Below are 20,187 nucleotides of genomic sequence, written 5' to 3'. Positions count from 1 at the left end.
TATATGAAGAATAACTTCAAAATTATTTTGAGCACTCTTACCTGTGGTCTTGTTCCATGCTGTATAGAAGTGATGCATACTTCACTTCCAACCAACTTATTTTATGATAGAGTAGACTCAGCGTTTTGTCAGGTGAGGGGGAAGTCAAAGTACACTGTATATTCTTGTTTAATTTGTTAGGTACTTGATATTTTCTTCTTTTTCCATTGAGTAGAATGTTTTGCTTCAAGATAAATTCATATACATGTAAATACAAATTTTGAACATGACTGGTTGGTATTTGTTCTGTATGTTTTGACACTACCCAAATGTTATTATCACACAGGTCATTATGTCTACATTGAGACATCTGATGCTAGCACTGGTGAGAAGGCAAGGCTTGAGTCTGAAATCTTTCCTGCCCGCCCCACCGGCTGTCTCTCCTTCTGGTACCACATGTTTGGTGCAGGTGATGTTTGCCCTTCTTTCAGTTTCCTGTCATTTAAGGGTAGTACAGCAAGTACTGAGTTGTGAAGCTATTAACTCTTAGCATGAAGGTACACATTACCGTACATCACAACTCAAGTCTTGGCATTTCATTTTCTGCCAACTCAAAATGAAAATGAGACCAAGGGGGTGTTTCATAAAGCTGTTCGTAAAGTTACAAACAACTTACAAACGACTGGTGATCAGTTGTGATGTGCTTTACTTACCAGAATTTCCATGATTCAGTACAAGAACTGATCACCAGTCGCTTGTAAGTTGTTCGTACCTTTACGAACAGCTTTATTAAACAGGGCCCAGAGGATTACCAGTAATATACTGTCAGTCAAACAATTATCTGCCTCCATCAATTATCTGTTGCTAATGTTAAAGCTTGTCCACGTAATTCTCAATTTTCAAGTAACATTGCAACCAATACTCCAATTATGACCACACTTAGGTTAAAGGTGCAGTTAAGGTACATGTCTATTCATGTTATGGTGCTGTCCATGGTCATATGCAAGGGACTAAGGTCATTACTTGGTCTCATCTTAAGATTCGCTGCAAGGTTTTGCAACTACTTTGCAACTACTCATCCACTTGCAACAAATTTCGGGGCACAGATCTGCCTTTGTACTTCTCATAATGACATTTCATCAAACTTTCTATCAACTCACATCGATTATTGTAGTGAATATGATTTTTGTCTTCTTGTCTTCAAGACTTCAATTTACCACTGATACTACAACTGTACATGTCACACTTGTTGAAATTGCTCTTCAATTTTGATTCATTCTTCCACTTCACATCACAATATGCATTCTAAAACTCATCCCAAGCCAGTGAGGCACCATTTGAAAATAGATTTTAGTATTACAAATATGTACAAATCAGTAAAAGAAAAAAACACCCCCCCACAAAGAAAAACACATCCAAATGACCTGCATTTACTACCTCTGACCAATCAGACATGGGAACTCTCAACATCTACCTCCAAGAACTACCAAACGGTCCTGAAACCCTCATCTGGAGTCTGAGTGGAGACCAAGGAGACCAGTGGTTGCCAGGGCGACTGGATGTCTCCACAGGGTTTGAACACATCATCACCTTTGAAGGCATTGACTCCTCCAGTTTCACTGGTGACATCTCGCTGGACGACATCGACTACCTCACACGGTCATGCAGCAGCATCTGTACGTATCTGAGTCTATGAAGGTGTAATTGCTGTGCCGTTGACTTCAAGATACTCTAGTTCACAGGAGTTAATACATAGTAGACCAAGTTCCAGTAAACGAGGGGTTAAAATCCTGTGCACAATTTGGAATCAAAGTGTGCAATGTATTTCAAAATGTAGGAGTATAGGTGTAAAACCATTTTTTCAAATGAAGCAATAGACCAAGGTGAACCTATTCAAACGACATTTCCACTTATAATGCAGGTCTAATCAAAGAGTATTTTTATTAATTTGCTGTTTTGTTTGCAGTATTGTCTATGTTTCGTCTTGTGATGTATTGACTAATTAATGTAAAGCACCAAGGAAGCAGTCTGTGACAGGCATTATATACAATCTATGTTTGTAATTACATCTGCAGCATGCGACTGAAATAATGATGTTTATTTGTTTTTCCTTTCTAGTGAAAAGTGATGACACTCATTCATTTCCAGTCCTCCTTACCTACATTTCCCTCATGATTATTTGTTAGATACATGCAGCATGATGACAACTTTTGGTGATCATATTTGGATTCACCATATTTAATCAAAATAATACTTAAAGTAGCATTAATAGACACTGTCCTCTTTCTCACAATATAGCTGATATTGTCAAACACATTTTTGGAACTTCAAGTACACCCTAATTTTGCTGTCTTGGTTTTTTTAAAATTTTCCCTCCATAGCACCTTCCACGACCTTAGCCCCCCAGCCCACCAGGCAGCCCTCTCAGTGGGACTGTGACTTTGAGGCTGGGTCAATCTGCAGCTGGGTACAGGGCACTAACGATGACTTTGATTGGTCACTTCAGCAGGGCAGCACAACCAATAGCGGATCAGGCCCATCAGCTGACCACACCCTCCAGAATAAGAATGGTTGGTCTTCTGATCCTCTCAATTATTTTGCTTTTATTTTTTTCTTGTTTTTTTTTTTGAAGGGGGGGTTGCGGGAGGTATCATTACCTATTACATATTCATCTTTAGTTTATTTCCTATCACATTTCACAAAATTAAATGTGCGCCATACTGTTTCAGATGAAGACATTCTAATGCCCCTTTTGAGTGAAGTGAAATGTTACAAGTGCACTCACATGTTCCTTCAATATTGAATTGAGGTTGACTTTGATTGAAATATAATTTTCATTTTGTTTGTGAATGTTCAAATCATGTTACATTGGTACTCTGTGCAATGCTATATTCATATCTACCTTAGATAGTGCTGCCACGTGGATGTAATGTTTAATCATTATTTGTATACTGTAGTTCTGACAAAATTCAATGTTTTATACAAAAACAGGACACAGATTATGAGCTGAATATCTATCTCTGTATACAATTTCTACCCATAAAACTGCTCAGAATCATTCACAATACATGCGTGCAGGGTTTGTTGTATTGTACTTGATACAAGAATTCCTGTGCACTTATCATACATTTGGCACAATTCCTGTGATATCAAATTAGGAAAACTAATGCAGGTGAAAAAAGAAGACTTCACGAGTAGCACAGGAGTTATTATGTTGATAGTACAATGTACATGTACTTATTGAACATACAGTTCGTAGTTTTTAAAGCAGTTTAGAATGTTTAAAACAAAAACTGAATATCTTACACCACACGGAAGTGAATACCGTGCCATCACATTGCCACTGTGTGTTCAGATATGTTACTCCATACAAAATTAGTTGAAATATTTAGAACAATTTACAATTCCTCTTAAGATTTTAACATTCCATAATCTTACAAATGTGGATGTGACAGTTTGCTGTGGTGATGTTGGCCTTACAACATTAAAATCTACCTGTTATGTTGCTTATACACTTTGTATACCATGTGCGTAATCAAAAACAGTCGATTCTGATTGTGTAGCTTTTCTCCTGGTTGCCATGGTTACCCAGGTTACTATGCCGTGATAGACTCCAGCAGTCAGGCAGAGAACCAGAAGGCCCGTATCTATAGCGACGCCATCCCTCCTCCAGCAATCTCATCCTGTCTTCAGTTCTGGTACTTCATGTATGGTTTCCATGTCGACACACTCAACGTGGGAGTTGGCAACAGTGACGGAAATCTCAGTAAGCTGTCTATCCAGTAATACTGCCATTTCAATATAAAGGGTATTTTTTTCTGAGGATATGTTTGTGCCTTTAGAGTGCAGTAATGCTGGCATTGCTAGATTTTGCTTTGGATACCAACAACCATATTTTGTTCTTTAGCATATTTTTTGTGAAGACTTTGCATTGGTTATACACCTCATTTTTCTGTTAGTAGACCAGACAAAAGGAGCTAATTACAGCCGCATTGTATTTGATAAACATAGAATGTAGGCCTTAATTTTACAGGGGACTTGTCCATATCACTGTATGCAGTATCCCCATAGATATATCATACAAAGTGCAGTTAAATGCTCCCGTTGTATTCTGTGCTGTTTGATCATGGTGTAGTTTCCATTAGTCCTACATGTATGTGTACAATGCATGTATATACAATTGGGTTGGTTTTTAAAAAATAATTCTCTTCAGCTTTGTGTTTGGACTGTTTCAATGTATGAAACAGTCTTAAAACAGCCTTTTGCTGAGAAATCTCTTCAACAAACCACATTTTATTTGTGAGGAATGGAGAGTACGTTGGGACAGTACAATTTCAATATGGGCCGGTGTATAAAATGTACACTGAACTAATGAAAAGCCTTTTATTTTGTTTTGCAGATGGAGGACCTCTATGGACCCGGTCTGGTGAGCAGGGCTACAAGTGGGTCCAGGGACAGGTCCCATTTGCCACCAACTCCATCTACTCCCGGGTCTACTTTGAGGGTGTGGCTGGAAACGGTTACCAAGGAGATATTGCCATCGACGATGTGATTGTTTTGGATGGAAATTGCCCTGAGAAATGTGAGTGTTGCATCTTGCAAGGTGTACCTCTTCTTTTCAAGTCGTCACATACTGTTTGTATCACAATAATTTTGCCATTACATCATATAATTGTATGTACACTATGCAGCACATCCCATTCTGAAGCATACAAGAGCTAAAACATTGCTTGGGGATACTTAGTGGGCCCTGTGACTGGTTATGATGTTCTGTAATCTCATGTACAATCTATTCCCCTATAGGATTCTTAAGTCTCCATAGTCTTTGTACAGGATGGACATATTTTTCATGGGCAGTGGGTTTAACAGATGATACAATTGTATAATGAGGCACATCATCGTGAAACATGGGCTCTGCATTATGTAACTTAATCTTTTTGTTTGCACGCTGTCCACTATTTAATGTACAAGACATCGCTCAGAAATCAGTCTGTCTCACGAGACATCAGTCTTATTAAACATTAAAATTACATTAAAATAGTACATTCCTAACCTGGCATAGAAATCTACATTTGATGTCGATTTCCATTCTCTGTGATAGAATGTACTCCTAACTATACTTTTTCTTCATCCACATGCTGGCGATCCTGACAGTGTACTGTGACTTTGAGGAGCAAGACATCTGTAACTATGTCAACGACAACACCGACGCCTTGGACTGGTCCCAAGAAAGGGGCGTGGCCTCCATAGCCAACCTTCCACCAGTGGACCACTCACAGGGCACTGATAATGGTATCTTACCTGTTAGCTCCAAAGTTCTTCCTTGTTGGTAGAGAATTTAGCTGATTGCTTAAAGGGGAAATCCAGTCCAAATATAAGTTAGTCTGATAAGAAAGAGTAAACTATTACAGCTCAACGGTATAAATTTGATCGAAATGGGATGAAAAATAAGGAAGTTATGACATTTTGAAGTTTCGATATTTTTGGGGGAAACAGTTCTTGAACAGTCAATATGAATTATGCAAATGGCAAAGCTTCAAAATGTCATAACTTCCTTATTTGTTATCTGATTTCGATCAAATTTTTACCATTGAACTTGTAAAATTGTACTCTTTTTATCAGACTAACTTATATTTGGACTGGATTTCCTCTTTGATAATTAGAAACCTAGTCCCATATTGGGACCATTTCTTTATGTATTCCATGAAGGAGTATAGACTACCTGATAGCTAGTGAAAACAAGGGCACTCTTTCATCTTGTGTGTATAGTCTTTCTTGTTTTAATAATAATAATAATAATAATGCAGGGTACTTATAATGCGCCAATTCCACATAACTAACATGCTCAAGGCGCAGTAGAAAAAGTGAGTTATGAAGTACAAAAATCATTACACAAACATGCACATGAAAATGAATGAGACAATAATGATGATGGAAAAAAAAAAATCATAATATACAATTCTACTGGAAAATGGTTACGAACAAATGAGTTTTCCCTTATGATGATGTTCTGCTTTTCTTGGTCATGTGCCTACATTTGTACTTGAGGATCTGTCACCTGAAATACAGTGTAATGTCGCAAAATTCTTGTTTGTTATACTTTTCATGTTACATTCCATGCTGATACCCTCTCACATCCTGTTATCCTAGTCAACAATCAGTGTTATTCTGATGCATGCAGGATACTACATGAGCATTAACACCGGTCAGCGTCCAACGTCTGGAGAGAGTGGACGACTGTTTTCTCCTCCGTACCCCGCCCCAGGGTCAGGCTTCAGATGTGCTGAGTTCTGGTATTCAATGAGTGGTAAGTTTACACATTTCTCAGTAATCAGTTCATTTTTAAATCATACAATATTCAAAAAGAAACTTTTTAGAAACATATGGATTTGCCTATGATGGAGACTTCCTATGTGCTCACATGACAGGATCTGATATAATAATAATGATTATAATACATTTACAGAGCGCATAATAAGCACATGCTTCTTTATGCGCCGATATGCCTACACTGACCATAAACTAGGATTCTGGAAGGATAATGTCTGTGTCTCCAACAATTTGGAGACTTATTTTTCTTTTCTGTTTATCAGACAGATGCAGTACTATGTTGTAAGGCATAGATCTTTTCTACATTATCGTGATCTTTCAGTTTGTTATGTTAGGCATTGTTGATCACACATGTTATGGTGTGAGTGTCTTTCACAAAAATAACTATAATTCCATGGGCTATGATCATGTTACAGACATGATAATAAGATTCAGAGTGAAATGATTATCGTATCAGATTCAGGGACAGTTGCGATACATTTGTTTGTTTGTTTTTCACATTTCTCTTACTCCAATCTGTTTACTTTAAGATTACTTTGGAGTTTTCAGTGTAGAAGCCCAGTTCTATGACAATTATGGCCAACTCTTGCCTACCTCCATGATGACAAGCTACACAGTAAGTTTCCATGTTGGTTTCTTTAATATATGTTTTTCTAAGTCATTTGATAAAATATGATGGTCAATTTTGCCAAAGTGCGAGATAGGAACCACACTGCTGTAGAGTAACCCTTCAATCAGAAGTACAGTGTATACTTTACAAAAATAAGAGAATATGTTGCATAGATACAGACACAGACTGGCACTGAAGTAACCAAACAATTTGTTTTTGTAATTGTCTATAACATAGTTCATGTTAGAAGACCAGTATTTGTGTTTATCAATACTTGCATGTGAAACTCATTGACATTAATTTACAGTGCATGTTCTTTTTCACATACAAATCAAATTTTTCTGAACCTTTGATACAGCTTCAAAGCATGTCACCCTGAAAGCCAAACGAGAAAACTGTAAATTACAAGCTTTGTTTGTCAAAAGTTCCCTTCATTTCCAACAATTTTGATTTTGATTTGGTATAATCAGAAAGGCCACAGTATTTATTGTCAGTTCACAGTTTTATTTTTCTTTGTTACGGCATTATACTGATTTTGTTTTAATGTGTTTATGTAAATGTTTTGTCCTGTTGGAAATGAAATAAAATGAAATGAAATAAAATAGAGGATGTGATGTGTGTTCAGTTCGTAGTGACAGAGAATGATAGTCTCAGAGTATTTATGTGCTCTTTTCTAAATCTTTATTCATTGACAATTAGTGTTGAAGACATCTTTGTCAGTTGGAGAGTAAAGCACAATAAGGGATAATGTTTCTGTTGTGTTTTTGTCAAGGATCCTACACTGGGTTTCTGGAGAAGAGGAACCCTGGAGCTGTCCTCCGCCTACCAGAACGTCTTCTCCTTCAACATCCTCCTCCAGGGAGAAATCCTAGATGCCTACATCGCCATCGATGATGTCCACATCAAAGATGGACAGTGCAGTGGACAACCAGGTCAGGACATTGCTGTAAACCAGAAATTTTCGTGCACATTTTAATATCATGAATTTTGCGAGAGCCAAGATTCGTGAAATTAAAATGCTCGCAGAAGTTCTTGTCTACAGTATATGCATTGAATGCCAGTGGCAATTTGCAAAAATTTCAAGCCCCGAATATATCTGGTTTTACACTTATTCTCATTGTATAGATTTGAGGATTGCCTACTACCAGACTAGAACTACATGGCCAATTACAATTTGTACACATAGTTACATGAACTTTGTAAAAAATAAATACCGTTTTATGCCTAAAGGAGTGATAAAGAATTCTTGAACAGAGATGTCAATTACTGGGCAAAAACCACCATTCAGGCCATGGTAGTATGAAAGTTTAGATCCTTTTGTGTACAAAGAGGCTTTATGTACTGTGTAGGTATGATTTAGGCCCTCTCTTACATTCTACCCAGCATCCTGGCTGGAAGTTTCCAAAGCCGCTCTACTTTTAATGTATTTGTATGTACAGTTGTACATATAAAAGCATTCATTTTTTTAATATCAGTTGGCTTGTGTAGCATTCACTGATTGCAGTAAAGCAGCTGTAAAGATCAATACACTTGAGTCAACATAGATTAATGCGTACATTCACATTTGTACACTGATGTACTACAGTTCATCAGTTGTAAGAATCAGTATACATTCCTTAACTTAGATAATACATAAATCCAGAATTTGTGCACCATTACATGAATTTCCCCAGGGACATGTAACTTTGAGGTGGACATGTGTGATTGGTCCAACACTGAGCTGGGTGATGAGATTGATTGGCTACGACACAGTGGTACCACTGGCAACGTCAACACGGGCCCCGCCCTTGACCACACCACTGGCACGCCCTCCGGCTGGTATGTCTACATTGACTCCGCCCGAGGGGGTACGGGGAGCCGCGCCCAGCCTGGAGTCGTCGAGTATCGATGCCACCAATGGGGCGGCTTGCTTCACCCTCTGGTACCACATGGTATCAAGTGGGAGTAGCCCTGGAACCATTAATGTGAGTTATATGGACCTTTTCCCTAAAATACAAAACTAGAGTCTAGTCCCTGATTCATGGGTTTATGTTTATGATAGGAATCAAGAGATGAATTCTGTGACTTAGGCAATATGAAATGTAAGTGAAGTTTATTGTGAGTACCAATACAAGCGATCATCTTTGCCCTTTGTGAGTACATTGTTATTCATCTGGCAAGCTGCAATCAACAAAAATTGTGAAAAAAAAAAATTATGAACTTGCTTATGCTTTGCCCAAAATTACTCAGGGGGTGCTTCTCTTCTCCACTGACATTCTGTGCAAATGAGAAATGAACTCATTGTTGGAGATAGAGCAGAGAGCTACATCAAATATGACTGTGCTCTGAAAGACCCTAGGGCATGTAGTTATTATCCTCGCTTGCTTAAGAGAGCAGTCCATGCCTCTTTGGGTTATATTGATTGAATCCAATACATATGTAAGCACTGGTATTCCATATATGCAAATGAGTGATATATACATGTATACGTCAGATAAGAATAAGAGTTCACCAACTGATATACCAGAAATAAAGAAAAATATTACACTTTATTTTTGCAATTAATCAGTGCCTTTGCTATGGCACACAGTGGTCTGAAATCCACAAAACTACCAGGTAATTGTGGTCAATGTTTATACCTTTGTTAATTCTGACTCATCCTCATGAAATGCATGTATGCCACCATTTGAATAAAATACACATGATTTTGAAATCCATTGATATTGCTTTCTTGTATAGGTTAGAATGTAATGAATTAATCACTCCTTACGTAACAGGTTGCCTGGGAGACAGCATACCGCTCAGAAGTCCTCTGGTCCTACTCGGCCTCGGGACCCGACCAGTGGAGATACGCTGAGTTCAACTTTCAAACTTCCGACCAATTTAGGGTAGGATGTATAGAAGTGCAGACATACACAGTGTGTAACTGAACTTGTAGATATTTGCTATTAATCTGATTTTGAGGTTAGATGTCATTGATGTACAGCATGGGTCATACTCCCATTGACTTGATATCTACATCGATAATCATCTTTGACAGTGTTACTTGTTTTCTTTCTAATTTGATTAAAAGCATTTATCTAATGGCATTGTTTGTTCAGCCAGATACACTTTGTACTTTCCAGAAAACAAAATATACTCTACATTTTCAGTGATTCAAAGATATGACCAAATTTGATGTCCATTTTATAAATTTTGTTCCTCAAAACTTATAGTCCCACAGTACAATGTTATACCAGTGCCTGTGTTATGATACTGCATACTAATATTCACAGTTCAGGAAAATTTTAATGAGAAACAGCTTGAGTGATGTCATGATGTTTGTCAATTTAATTTCTTGCAAATGTGACAATTTACCTACCAGCCTATTGACATGTGACCAAATTTTGTAATGGCGTATTGACAAAATGATTTGATATCTGCTGTGTAAAGGATGTTGCAAGAGAAGAGGAAAATATTATGAGCATCGTCCTAAATACACTTTACTGCAGATACTGATAGAGGGCGTCCTAGCAGAGACTGGCACCTGCGACATCGCTGTCGACGATCTCATCCTCTTCAACGGGGCCTGCAGCGGGCTGACGGTGGAGCCGCCTTTTGTCTGCAACGATGGCCAGCAGACGATATCAGGTGGCTTGGTTTGTGACTGGGTGGCAGACTGTGATGACGGATCAGATGAGATGAATTGTGGTAGGTGCCATCATGTCTGGACATCATACTTTTCTTTTTGAGATCTCTACTAGGTCTTTGATCCATGTTCACCAAAACATTAACCCATTGAGGACGGACTGGTTTTGCTACAACACACATTTCCCATAGACACCTGTCCAAGTATACTCGGGACTCGTCTTCAACGGGTTAATGGTGGGCCGCTGGGTAAATAAAGCAAATTGTGAAATATTTGTGCCACTAGTGTCAATGTGCAGGATTACCAAAGAAGTACTACTTAAAGGTATTTTCTATCATTTGCAAATGAAGCAAAAACCCAACTTTAGTGATTCAAAATATTTCTAATATGTGAGTTTCCAATAGAAATGACCAGTATAAAAATTTTAACCAATGTGTGTGCCGATTTTCGTCGCGATCGCGCGATCGACGGCCGAGATCTGGAGGGGGGCCAGGGAGCCCCCCCCCCCCCCCCCCCCACCCCCGGCTAAATAGCCCAGCCTTGTTAGGGTTAAGTACATGTATTGTGTAATAAGCAAAAATGTGAGTAATAGTTATATCAAAATTGTTTCAGGATACCATCTGCAGTTATGGTTTATTGAGAAAAGTAATGATACCTGTATCTATTCATATTTTAGGTTTCATAGCAAAATTTTTATATGGTAGGATGTTTAGTGATACAATCAACCTACACCTATGCAGCAAATGTGATAACTCAAGACATTTTTAAAATCACTGCTCCCAGTGGTAAACAGTACATTTATCTACCTGTTATCATAAATGTTTTCAATACAACACAACAGAGTCTGTGACTTTGACAGTGACATCTGCAGCTATACCAGTAACCCCACAGAGGTTGTTCCCATGGATACGGCAAGGTGGACAAGCAACCACACCCCCTCCTGGGCTGTCCGGTCCCCGGTTCTGACAGCGACCTCAGTAATGGCTACTACATGATAGTGGACTACACAGCTGGGGCCCAGCCGAGTGACTACGCCCGGCTTGAGGGACCGTCGGTCCAAGAGGCTGTCTCATTCTGTGCCATAATCTTCTACTATGTCTTGAGTGGTTACAGTGAGTGCTAGAATCACTTGCTGAATTTCTCTTCTTTCCTTTACAATTTTTTATCATCAAGCTCAAGCTTAGATAGTACACTGTATATAAGCCAATATTAGAAACACTAAGGTGAATAGAATTTGGGGTATGATTGTACTTGATAGACGTAATATGATAAGTGAAGATACTTAATGATGTAAGAGAATAAATTATACAGAGGAAACATACAGAATGAAGGATATGAAGGATTTAGAATACAGTCAATGTACTACCTAGGAATCTACCAGACCGAGAGGCAGTCAAAGAAAACTTACAACTTGCCCAAAGTGGCATTCAACCTTGAAATCATAACAGAGTCTGCTTGTTCCTGTGACACAAATGTCATCAGGTGGTTGATTACTGGTACAGTTGAACCTCTCGTATCCGGACAAGTCGGGGACCGGGGCTCATCCGGATAAGGGATTTGGCCGGATACGGGAGACTCAATGCTTTATACATGTATACACATGTACTGATGTAGCCCATTGTAGTACCACATGTAGTAATGTGTATGCGTGGCAACCTTTTCATTGTTACATTTGGGGATGTTTGTGGGTGTTAAAATATTTGAAGGCAAGCAATTTGGAAGGAAATTTGATGTAATGTATGTTCATCATGTTGGAAGTAATATGTAATTCATGTGTGTTTGTGTAGGAGTTCTCAAGGAGTTGGGAATCCCGCTTTCCTCCAGTAATCATTAAAAAAAAATCACGGCGAGATTGCGTCCGGATAATAGAGAGATCCGGATAAAGGGAGGCCGGATAATAGAGGTTCAACTGTATTTAGGATTTTTCCAAGGATATACATGTACAGGTTTACCTTCCTCTCAACTTTCCCCATGGAACGATGTTTTGAAAAAACCACGTCAAGCAGGACTTAGACTTTTATCATGCTCTGCTACATTGCATGTTTCTGTACTTCAGTTTGCATATACATGTAGATTGTTTACTCAGTCTTCATCATTACAGGCCTCGAATTTCACCAGTTTTAGGGACAGGCAATTTTTGGTTTTAGGGGCACTCTTTCTCAAAAATTTTTAAGGGCAGCAAGGAAAAGTTGCAGTAAGCATGGTAATTTTGAGAGAGGCATTGCGGCAAGTTGCCTTTTGCCTCCCGGGTAATTCAAGGCCTGTCATTATGTAGAAAACCTGAAAAAAATTGCATCTGTTGTTATATCACTCGATACCCATTTATGTTGTTCATGTAATTGTTTGCCTATGGGAGTTTCTGATAATTAAATGTATTTGTCTGTTGGCAAATATAACAAGTGTTCCATTATCGTTAGGTCTTGCTTATCCCCTCTACTGAGTATGACTTACCCACATGGTATAGGAGTTTACCAGCAGTGGCATTATTTTGTATGATTCACTCAGGTGACCTGATGGTGTCCTTCAAGGCCTGGTCAGGAGAGGAGACGGTCATCTATAGACTGACCGGTCCTAAGGGTTCTTACTGGCAGCAGGCTTTGGTCTACACTGGACGTATCACCCACAGCCACACGGTAAGCTGACTCTGGGCTTTAAATCAGAGGAGCTGTTGCTTTCTCACAACAAGCTGTCTTTCCAAGAAATTTTTGTGTTACTTTGAGGAGGGATTATTGCTTATTTTATGAGCAATGATTTTCTTTTTGTATATACCTCCTTCATGGTGTTGATTTGATCAGATTGTGGTAATTCTGCATTCAAGAATGTTCCAAGAGAAGTGGGGATATCAAGAAATTGTCCGTTTTTCATTCTCTGAATGCTACCAGTATTTTCCCAGTAGTTCTTTAGATGAGATGGAATGGTTTGTATATGTTGAAGATGACTTCTGCCTAAGACCCCTCCCCATGTGAACATATGAATACGCCTTAATCGGGTGGAATAAAGATGTGTGCAATCTTCACCTTATTTCAAAATCCACATAAAACTGTAGAAGGAGCCATAGTGGAACAATTCATGATTGTATTTTGATTGTTAAACCAATATTTATGTAGGTACTGTCACTAGTACTACTTTGTTGGTGATGTTTTTTGCTTCCCTTTCTACAAAAGTTCAACTTCCTGAGTTTGCCCGACCTCAACAATCCCGGGATCAATGCCGTGGATGATATCAACTTCTACAGCTGTGGTCTACCCAGTCCCCAGCCATCATGTGACATTGGAGAGTTCCGCTGCTCAAACCGCGCCTGCGTCAGCATCGAGTACGTCTGCGACTTTGCTGATGACTGTGGGGACTTCTCGGACGAGATGCAGTGCAGTGAGTGGACGAATGTCATTGGGTTGCCATGACAACTGATGATTTGATATTCCATCATTGGTTTGTTTCATCTGTTTTCTTAATGTCTGGCTCCAACTCAATTAAATGAAAATGTTTTACTCATAATTTCTCTGAAAAAAAATATACGGACTCCAACACAATTAAAGGAAAATGTTTGATTCATATTTTCTATGAAGAAACATAAGCTGTAAGATATTGTCAAGGTGTAGAAAAGGAAAACATTGTATGACCTCGTATATCTGCCTTGTTTTGGGGGGTTTTTTTAGCGAAGTTATCATCACTCTGATTTAAGCTCCATTGTCTTTCCAAGTTTCATTTATCAATTCTTGCCCTCATTTATGGACTGACCAGGTACGTCAGACTACACTGCCCGCTGTGACTTTGAAACGGACCTGTGTACCTACTCTGCCCTTCCTGGTGACTTTGACTGGATGAGGACATCATCCGCCCTCGTGGGGGACCACGCCTATGCACCCACTCGGGACCACACCCGTAACAACAGGGGTGGATTCTTCCTATTGGCTGACTCCCAGGGTCAGAGGTCAGGTGACGTTGCCAGGGTTGTGTCGCCAATCTTTGAAGCCACTGGCCTTATCACTATTTGCACAGTGAGTTTGAGTTTATCTCATCATTTTCATTGTAACACTGTAAAATACCATGATTGTTATATCTGCTTGTACTAGGATGTGCAGGTGTATGCACCATATCATTTGAAAGGGAAGAATTGATAGGTAATGTGAGGAAATATCCAAAAATATGCAGATGTTAAGAAGAAGTTGTTTGCTTGTGTAAGAAAAAAATAATGACAATGTCTTAGAATTTCTTGTTCAAAAAAGCAATTACAAACTAAGTGAACAATTAAAAGTGCATTCATAAGCTAGTAACACAGCAGTATGGCATGTTTGGATTTTTTATTATTATTATTATTATTGAAGAGATTCACCCTAGTGCTCTTTTCTTTTTCTTTTTCTTTTTTTGCATTCTTCATTTTGAAACAATTCAAATAAGTCTGTTGCACCAGGCACCTTCTTGCTCTAAGGCAAAATGTCAAAATTCAAGCTCAGACCCACTCTTTTCTCTTGGTAGATATTTTACTCATGATTACCATTTCCATGTGCATTTGCTACAGTGTTGATTTCATGTGTCTTATTTCATTCCATTCTAGATGCGGTTCTTCTTTATCTCCTACGGACCTCAAGTTGGGACCTTCAATGTCTACACCAGGACAACAGAGGGCGGTCCACTAGATTTGATCAGGTCTATCAGGAATTACGTCACCAACAGCTACATTTACATATCAGAGTCACCAATTGTCACTTCTGACTTCCAGGTACTGCAATGGCACCTTAAATTGCTTTTCAAGTTGTTTTGAAAGGTCATCTTTGCTTGCAATGTAGATCATAGATTTAAACTTATTCTGTATTCACAGCTGAAAATTTTGCTTGTAGAGTTTCTTGAAATGAGAGATACATGTATGTCATTGTGATGAATGTATGTATGGGAGATTGCTTATATATAGTACATTACAAGCAATCCTAATACTTACCCTTGCGGTCATGTAAAGACCATGTTGACGTTCCAGCTCCATCATGAGAAGGTGACATTGTGCATCGACTAGAGTCACATGTGTAGCTGTGAAGGACTTGTACAGTACTTGGGAGTACCTACGTGTAGATACAGGGAGTCTGGAACAAAATTGGCCATGTTCAAACCTGGTTACCTTTTCTTTAGTTTTCCCAAGATGACATGACCCTTTATTATATGTGTAGATGTTTGTTATCCACACTGCCAGATCCTACTAACTCTATGCATCATAGTTAGGAAAACCAATATGAGTTATTTTTTTCTTAACATCCATTTGTATTTAACTGTGTAATTAAATGACTGATGCAAAACTTGTGTGCCCGCAGATTGTCCTGGAGGCAGTAGTGGACGGTGAGAGTGGAACCATTGCTATTGATGACATCAGCTTCTTCAACTGTCCACTGTCCTCCTTGACCTCCCTGCCCCCCGGCTCCACTCCACCCCTCCCCACCACCAGACCGCTCTGCCCCTACCCAGGGGACTTCAGCTGCGGGGAGGGCACCTGCATCGCTGCAGCCCGGGTGTGTGACTTCATCGAGCAGTGTCCCAACGGAGCTGACGAGGCACTGTGTGGTAAGCATTCATGGTTAAATCTAAGATGGATTAAGCATCATACAAACTTAATGCCCAACATGCAACCAAAGAAAATAAAATGAGCAGATCTGTTCTTCTTTATACTGAAATATATAACTTTTTATGCCTCCGCCAACGAAGTGGCCGGAGGCATTATGTTTTCGGGTCGTCCGTCCGTCCGTCCGTCCGTCCGTCCGTACGTCCGTACGTCCGTACGTCCGTCCGTCCGTCCGTCCCGTTTTGTTTTTGTCGATATCTCAAGAACCGTGTGGTGGTTTTACATCAAACTTGGTATGAGGGTATATCCTTGGGGGATAATACTTTGTGTGGATTTTAGGGTCACAGGGTCAAAGGTCAAAGGTCACAGGTTATTTTGTGAAAAAAAATTGACACTTCATGTTTTTCTCCATATCTCGCAAATGGTTCAAGGTATCTTCATGGAACTTAGTATATATGCTTGTACCGATGGGCAGTGATTATCTAGGGAAGTTGGGGGTCATGGGTCAAAGGTCAGGGGGTCAAAGGTCAAGGTCAACTCCTCAAAATATCACTACTTTCCTTATATTTATGCAATGCCTAAAGGTTTTTTTTTTTAACTTGATGTATACATGTATTACCCAATATATATTCTGTGGGAAGTTTCTTGCCCAAAGGTCAAAAGGTCAAAGGTCAAGTGAAAGTGCTGAATTGCACTTTTTCCTCCATGTCTCAAAAGTAACTCAGGTATCATCATGAAACTTACATATTTATGCATGTTCAACCTAACAGTGATTCTCTTTGGAACTGTGAGGTCAAAGGTCAAAGGCCAGGTTTAGATAATGCTATTTTCCCATTTGATACTGAAATTATATTTTTTCTCAATACCTTGAAACTAAATGCATTTAAACTTATAAAAGGGCCAAAAGTCAAGTAAAAATCATCAGTTCCCCAAATACCTGCACTCTGACATTTTAATCATTCATCCAGTTGAACCTAGTTCTAGGAAAGTGAACATTCAGCACATTAAATGTGTCAAACCGGTCATTTTAATATTTTGCCAATTGTGTGAAACTGTCATCACACATTGTCAAGACATTGTACTATAGACCTATTAGGAGAACCATGAATTATTGCGGAGACATATCAGTCGCCATAGCGATATATCTAGTTGTAGTGTATAGTTTCCCAAACTCCTTCGAGAATTCAGGTTGTACACCATTATTCTCACTTATTAGATGTACAATGAAAGGCATACAAACACTTGCGCCGTTAAGAATGTAGTTTAAACAAGTCTGGAAAATTAGTTGTAAATTTTTTTCTGTGTGTAATGAATTGTATTCCTTTTTCTCTTTAATCTGTAAGTATCTTATTTATTTTGAGGTACTATTTGCTCAGTTGTAGAGGTGCTTTACAATGTACTTCCAACTATACCAGTGCCTGTGTATAAGAAAATTAGCATGATTATTTATTTGTGGCTGTTTTTATAAAACCTTGTGCATATTGTCATGTTGTACATACAGCATATTATAGCTTCTTTCTAGACTCTTGGGTGATGATATGGTTTCTACAACTGTAGCTGCACTTGACAAGAATGCTAGTATATCAAACCAAGTTCAAAGATTATGATGTGTGTGTGTGTGTATGTGCTTTTATGGTTTTGTTTTTGTGAAAGGGTGTGGTACATGATGTTAAATATAATATAGATCAGATTCATTACCCTAACCTTCCATCTCTGTGTAATGTACTACTAAAGGAGCCTGTGAATTTGACGATGGATTCTGTGGTGGAAACAACTTTGGCTGGCAGAGGACTCTGGCAGGGTCAGACTCTGATGCACTCCCCACGGATCGCTATGGCAACCCCTCCGGTGAGACTAAATCTTTTTAAGACAAATTTAATCTTCACCCATCTCTCTATTACCTTGGCCTTCAGTTCCTTCCAATTTTCACAAATTCGGAACACAAACTAGCTATATATGTCATATATTTCAGGGTGTTTTATTTTCATGAACTTTAGGAGTCCACTTATATTTGCAGAATGAAGAACTTATGAAAATATCTTCTTTTTTTTTCCAACAGCAGACAGGCATTGTATACTGCATGAGATATTGCCGACTTTTCTCTTTAAATGGATGATGTCCATTTCTGTTACATGTGATTCTCAGTTGTGAATTCAGCCATTTGTTAGCTTGTCTTTCAAGTTGTGATTTGTAAAATACAATGCTTACGAAATGTATGGTGTATGCAAAGTGTGTGTATGTGTGTGTGTGTGTGTGCGCGCGCATATCTTCACCCTTTGAGGACGTGCTGATTTTGCTACAACACATATTTCCCATAGACACTTGCCCGAGTATGCTCAGGACTCGTCTTCAATGGATGAAAGGCATAATTTACCATTTGTAAAAGAAACAAAAACCCAGCATTAGTGCTTTAAAATAGTTCTAAAATGTGAGTTAGGGAAAGAAGCAACCACTGTAAAAATTTAAATCCGTATAATCGATGTTAAGTATTGTTGTAAGTACACAAAATGTGAACAATACAATGTACTTACAATAAAGATGTTTCCAGACTAAACTGTCTACAGTTACGGTTTGATGAGAAAAATGCTGATATCTCCTTATATTTTAGTCATATATTGCAAAACTTTTATATGGTAGGATGTTTTGTGATACAACAGACCTACACATATGCATCAAATGTGATATCTTGAACATTTTTTAAATCACTGCTCCCAAAGGTAAACAGGACCTTGAATGTATGCATACAACATTGGGCCACATTTGTCTAGTGTTTTAAGTCAAACTTTTGTCATTGTAGTGCCAACATTGAAATGGAAAGATCCGTAGTTCTAACATATCGCAGTGCATCTACGTATTGCTAAGTGATTTCAAAGACTGTTGTCAGCTACAATTGTGTGTAATCTGTGAGATGTGTCATGTCTGTATCCCCCTTCATATTGACACTTGTCCGAAAAGATATTGTGTGATAAATAATTCAGTGTCCATGTGGTTTTAAAACATTACTTTGTTAAAAAATCAAATGGTAGATAAGTTAAAACATGAAAAGCATTGTTTTCACAGGGTTAGCATCTTCATCTTTCTCTCTTAGATCCAGGATACTACCTGCAGAACATCTTTGGCTATAACTCCTACACCACGCCGGAGGTAGGACCATCAGGGTCCAGATGCCAGATCCAGTTCTACTACTTCATGAGTAACTCCACGGATCTGCTGGAGCTACGGGCCTACCTGGTGGATGGGGAACAACTCTTCCTGGCCCGGGGTACGGAGTCTCCGGGAGTCTGGCAGCTTGGAGCTGCATACGTTGGTGCTCGTGATGGGAGGTTTGAGGTAAGGGGTCATACACATTCCTTTTGTTGCCAGGCTTAGTGTTGTTATTCCTATAATTTTGTGATTATGATTATGATTATTGTCATTACCAACATCAATTTCAGTAATTTCATTTGTCTTTTTGTTTTTTTTATTCAAGTTATTATTTTTATTACTCTGTCCTTATCATCATTGCTGTTTTTATTGTTGAGTATGACAGACAAAAACAGATATTGTGGGGGACATTTTAAAAGCTGCTCAACCATGGTCTGAACTTGAGAGGTCTACCATACAATTTTTTTGTGTATGACAACCTTTCGCCAGGGGAGTGTAATCTTGGAGATTCTGATCAACCCATTGAATCATGAGTATAATCAGTCAGGTGTGTGTAGGAGATGCATGTTATAACAAAATCAGCTCATCTTCAACAGGGTAATTATTTATTGGAATGAGGATTTGACTATTATACCATGTACATTTGTACAATGTACCTTCCTGTGGACAAACTTTCAAATCATTCTCCATTCATATGTCTGTTATCCAGGTGAGTTTTGATCATGTGTACCTCAATGCCCTGGAACCATTCAGCTATACCATCGCCCTGGATGGCATCAGCTTCTTAGACTGTGATGCCAACTTGACCCTCGCAGCCGACCTGAACTGTACCTTTGAGCAGGACACCTGTGGCTACATCCAGCCTTCCTCCCCCGAGGATGACTTTGACTGGACTAGGATCCAGGGATCTACGGCCTCGGCCCAGACTGGACCCCGCTATGACCACACCACAGGATCAGGTATGTGGCGTCT

The 20,187-nt window shown here is 38.9% G+C and overlaps 1 protein-coding gene across 1 annotated transcript in view; it reads left to right on the top strand.

Moving 5' to 3' along the window:
- LOC139718759 (MAM and LDL-receptor class A domain-containing protein 1-like) overlaps positions 1–20,187 on the top strand; it is a 109,342-nt gene that overhangs the window by 27,553 nt on the left and 61,602 nt on the right. The window contains exons 26-46 of the mRNA XM_071630223.1: positions 326–448; positions 1,431–1,655; positions 2,361–2,549; positions 3,572–3,745; positions 4,379–4,561; positions 5,134–5,271; positions 6,161–6,286; positions 6,840–6,925; positions 7,692–7,851; positions 8,593–8,840; positions 9,676–9,786; positions 10,390–10,536; positions 11,443–11,638; positions 13,032–13,159; positions 13,691–13,895; positions 14,268–14,524; positions 15,082–15,246; positions 15,827–16,073; positions 17,806–17,919; positions 19,160–19,401; positions 19,925–20,174. Of these exons, the coding sequence (XP_071486324.1) occupies positions 326–448; positions 1,431–1,655; positions 2,361–2,549; positions 3,572–3,745; positions 4,379–4,561; positions 5,134–5,271; positions 6,161–6,286; positions 6,840–6,925; positions 7,692–7,851; positions 8,593–8,840; positions 9,676–9,786; positions 10,390–10,536; positions 11,443–11,638; positions 13,032–13,159; positions 13,691–13,895; positions 14,268–14,524; positions 15,082–15,246; positions 15,827–16,073; positions 17,806–17,919; positions 19,160–19,401; positions 19,925–20,174 (3,714 nt within the window). The remainder of the gene's footprint in view (positions 1–325; positions 449–1,430; positions 1,656–2,360; positions 2,550–3,571; positions 3,746–4,378; positions 4,562–5,133; positions 5,272–6,160; positions 6,287–6,839; positions 6,926–7,691; positions 7,852–8,592; positions 8,841–9,675; positions 9,787–10,389; positions 10,537–11,442; positions 11,639–13,031; positions 13,160–13,690; positions 13,896–14,267; positions 14,525–15,081; positions 15,247–15,826; positions 16,074–17,805; positions 17,920–19,159; positions 19,402–19,924; positions 20,175–20,187) is intronic.

Source organism: Diadema antillarum, unplaced genomic scaffold (assembly GCF_040938485.1).
Source record: "Diadema antillarum isolate AM-2024a unplaced genomic scaffold, OU_Dant_1.0 scf00000099, whole genome shotgun sequence".
Taxonomy (NCBI): Eukaryota; Metazoa; Echinodermata; class Echinoidea; order Diadematoida; family Diadematidae; genus Diadema; species Diadema antillarum.
This window is presented reverse-complemented; position numbering and strand designations above follow the sequence as displayed.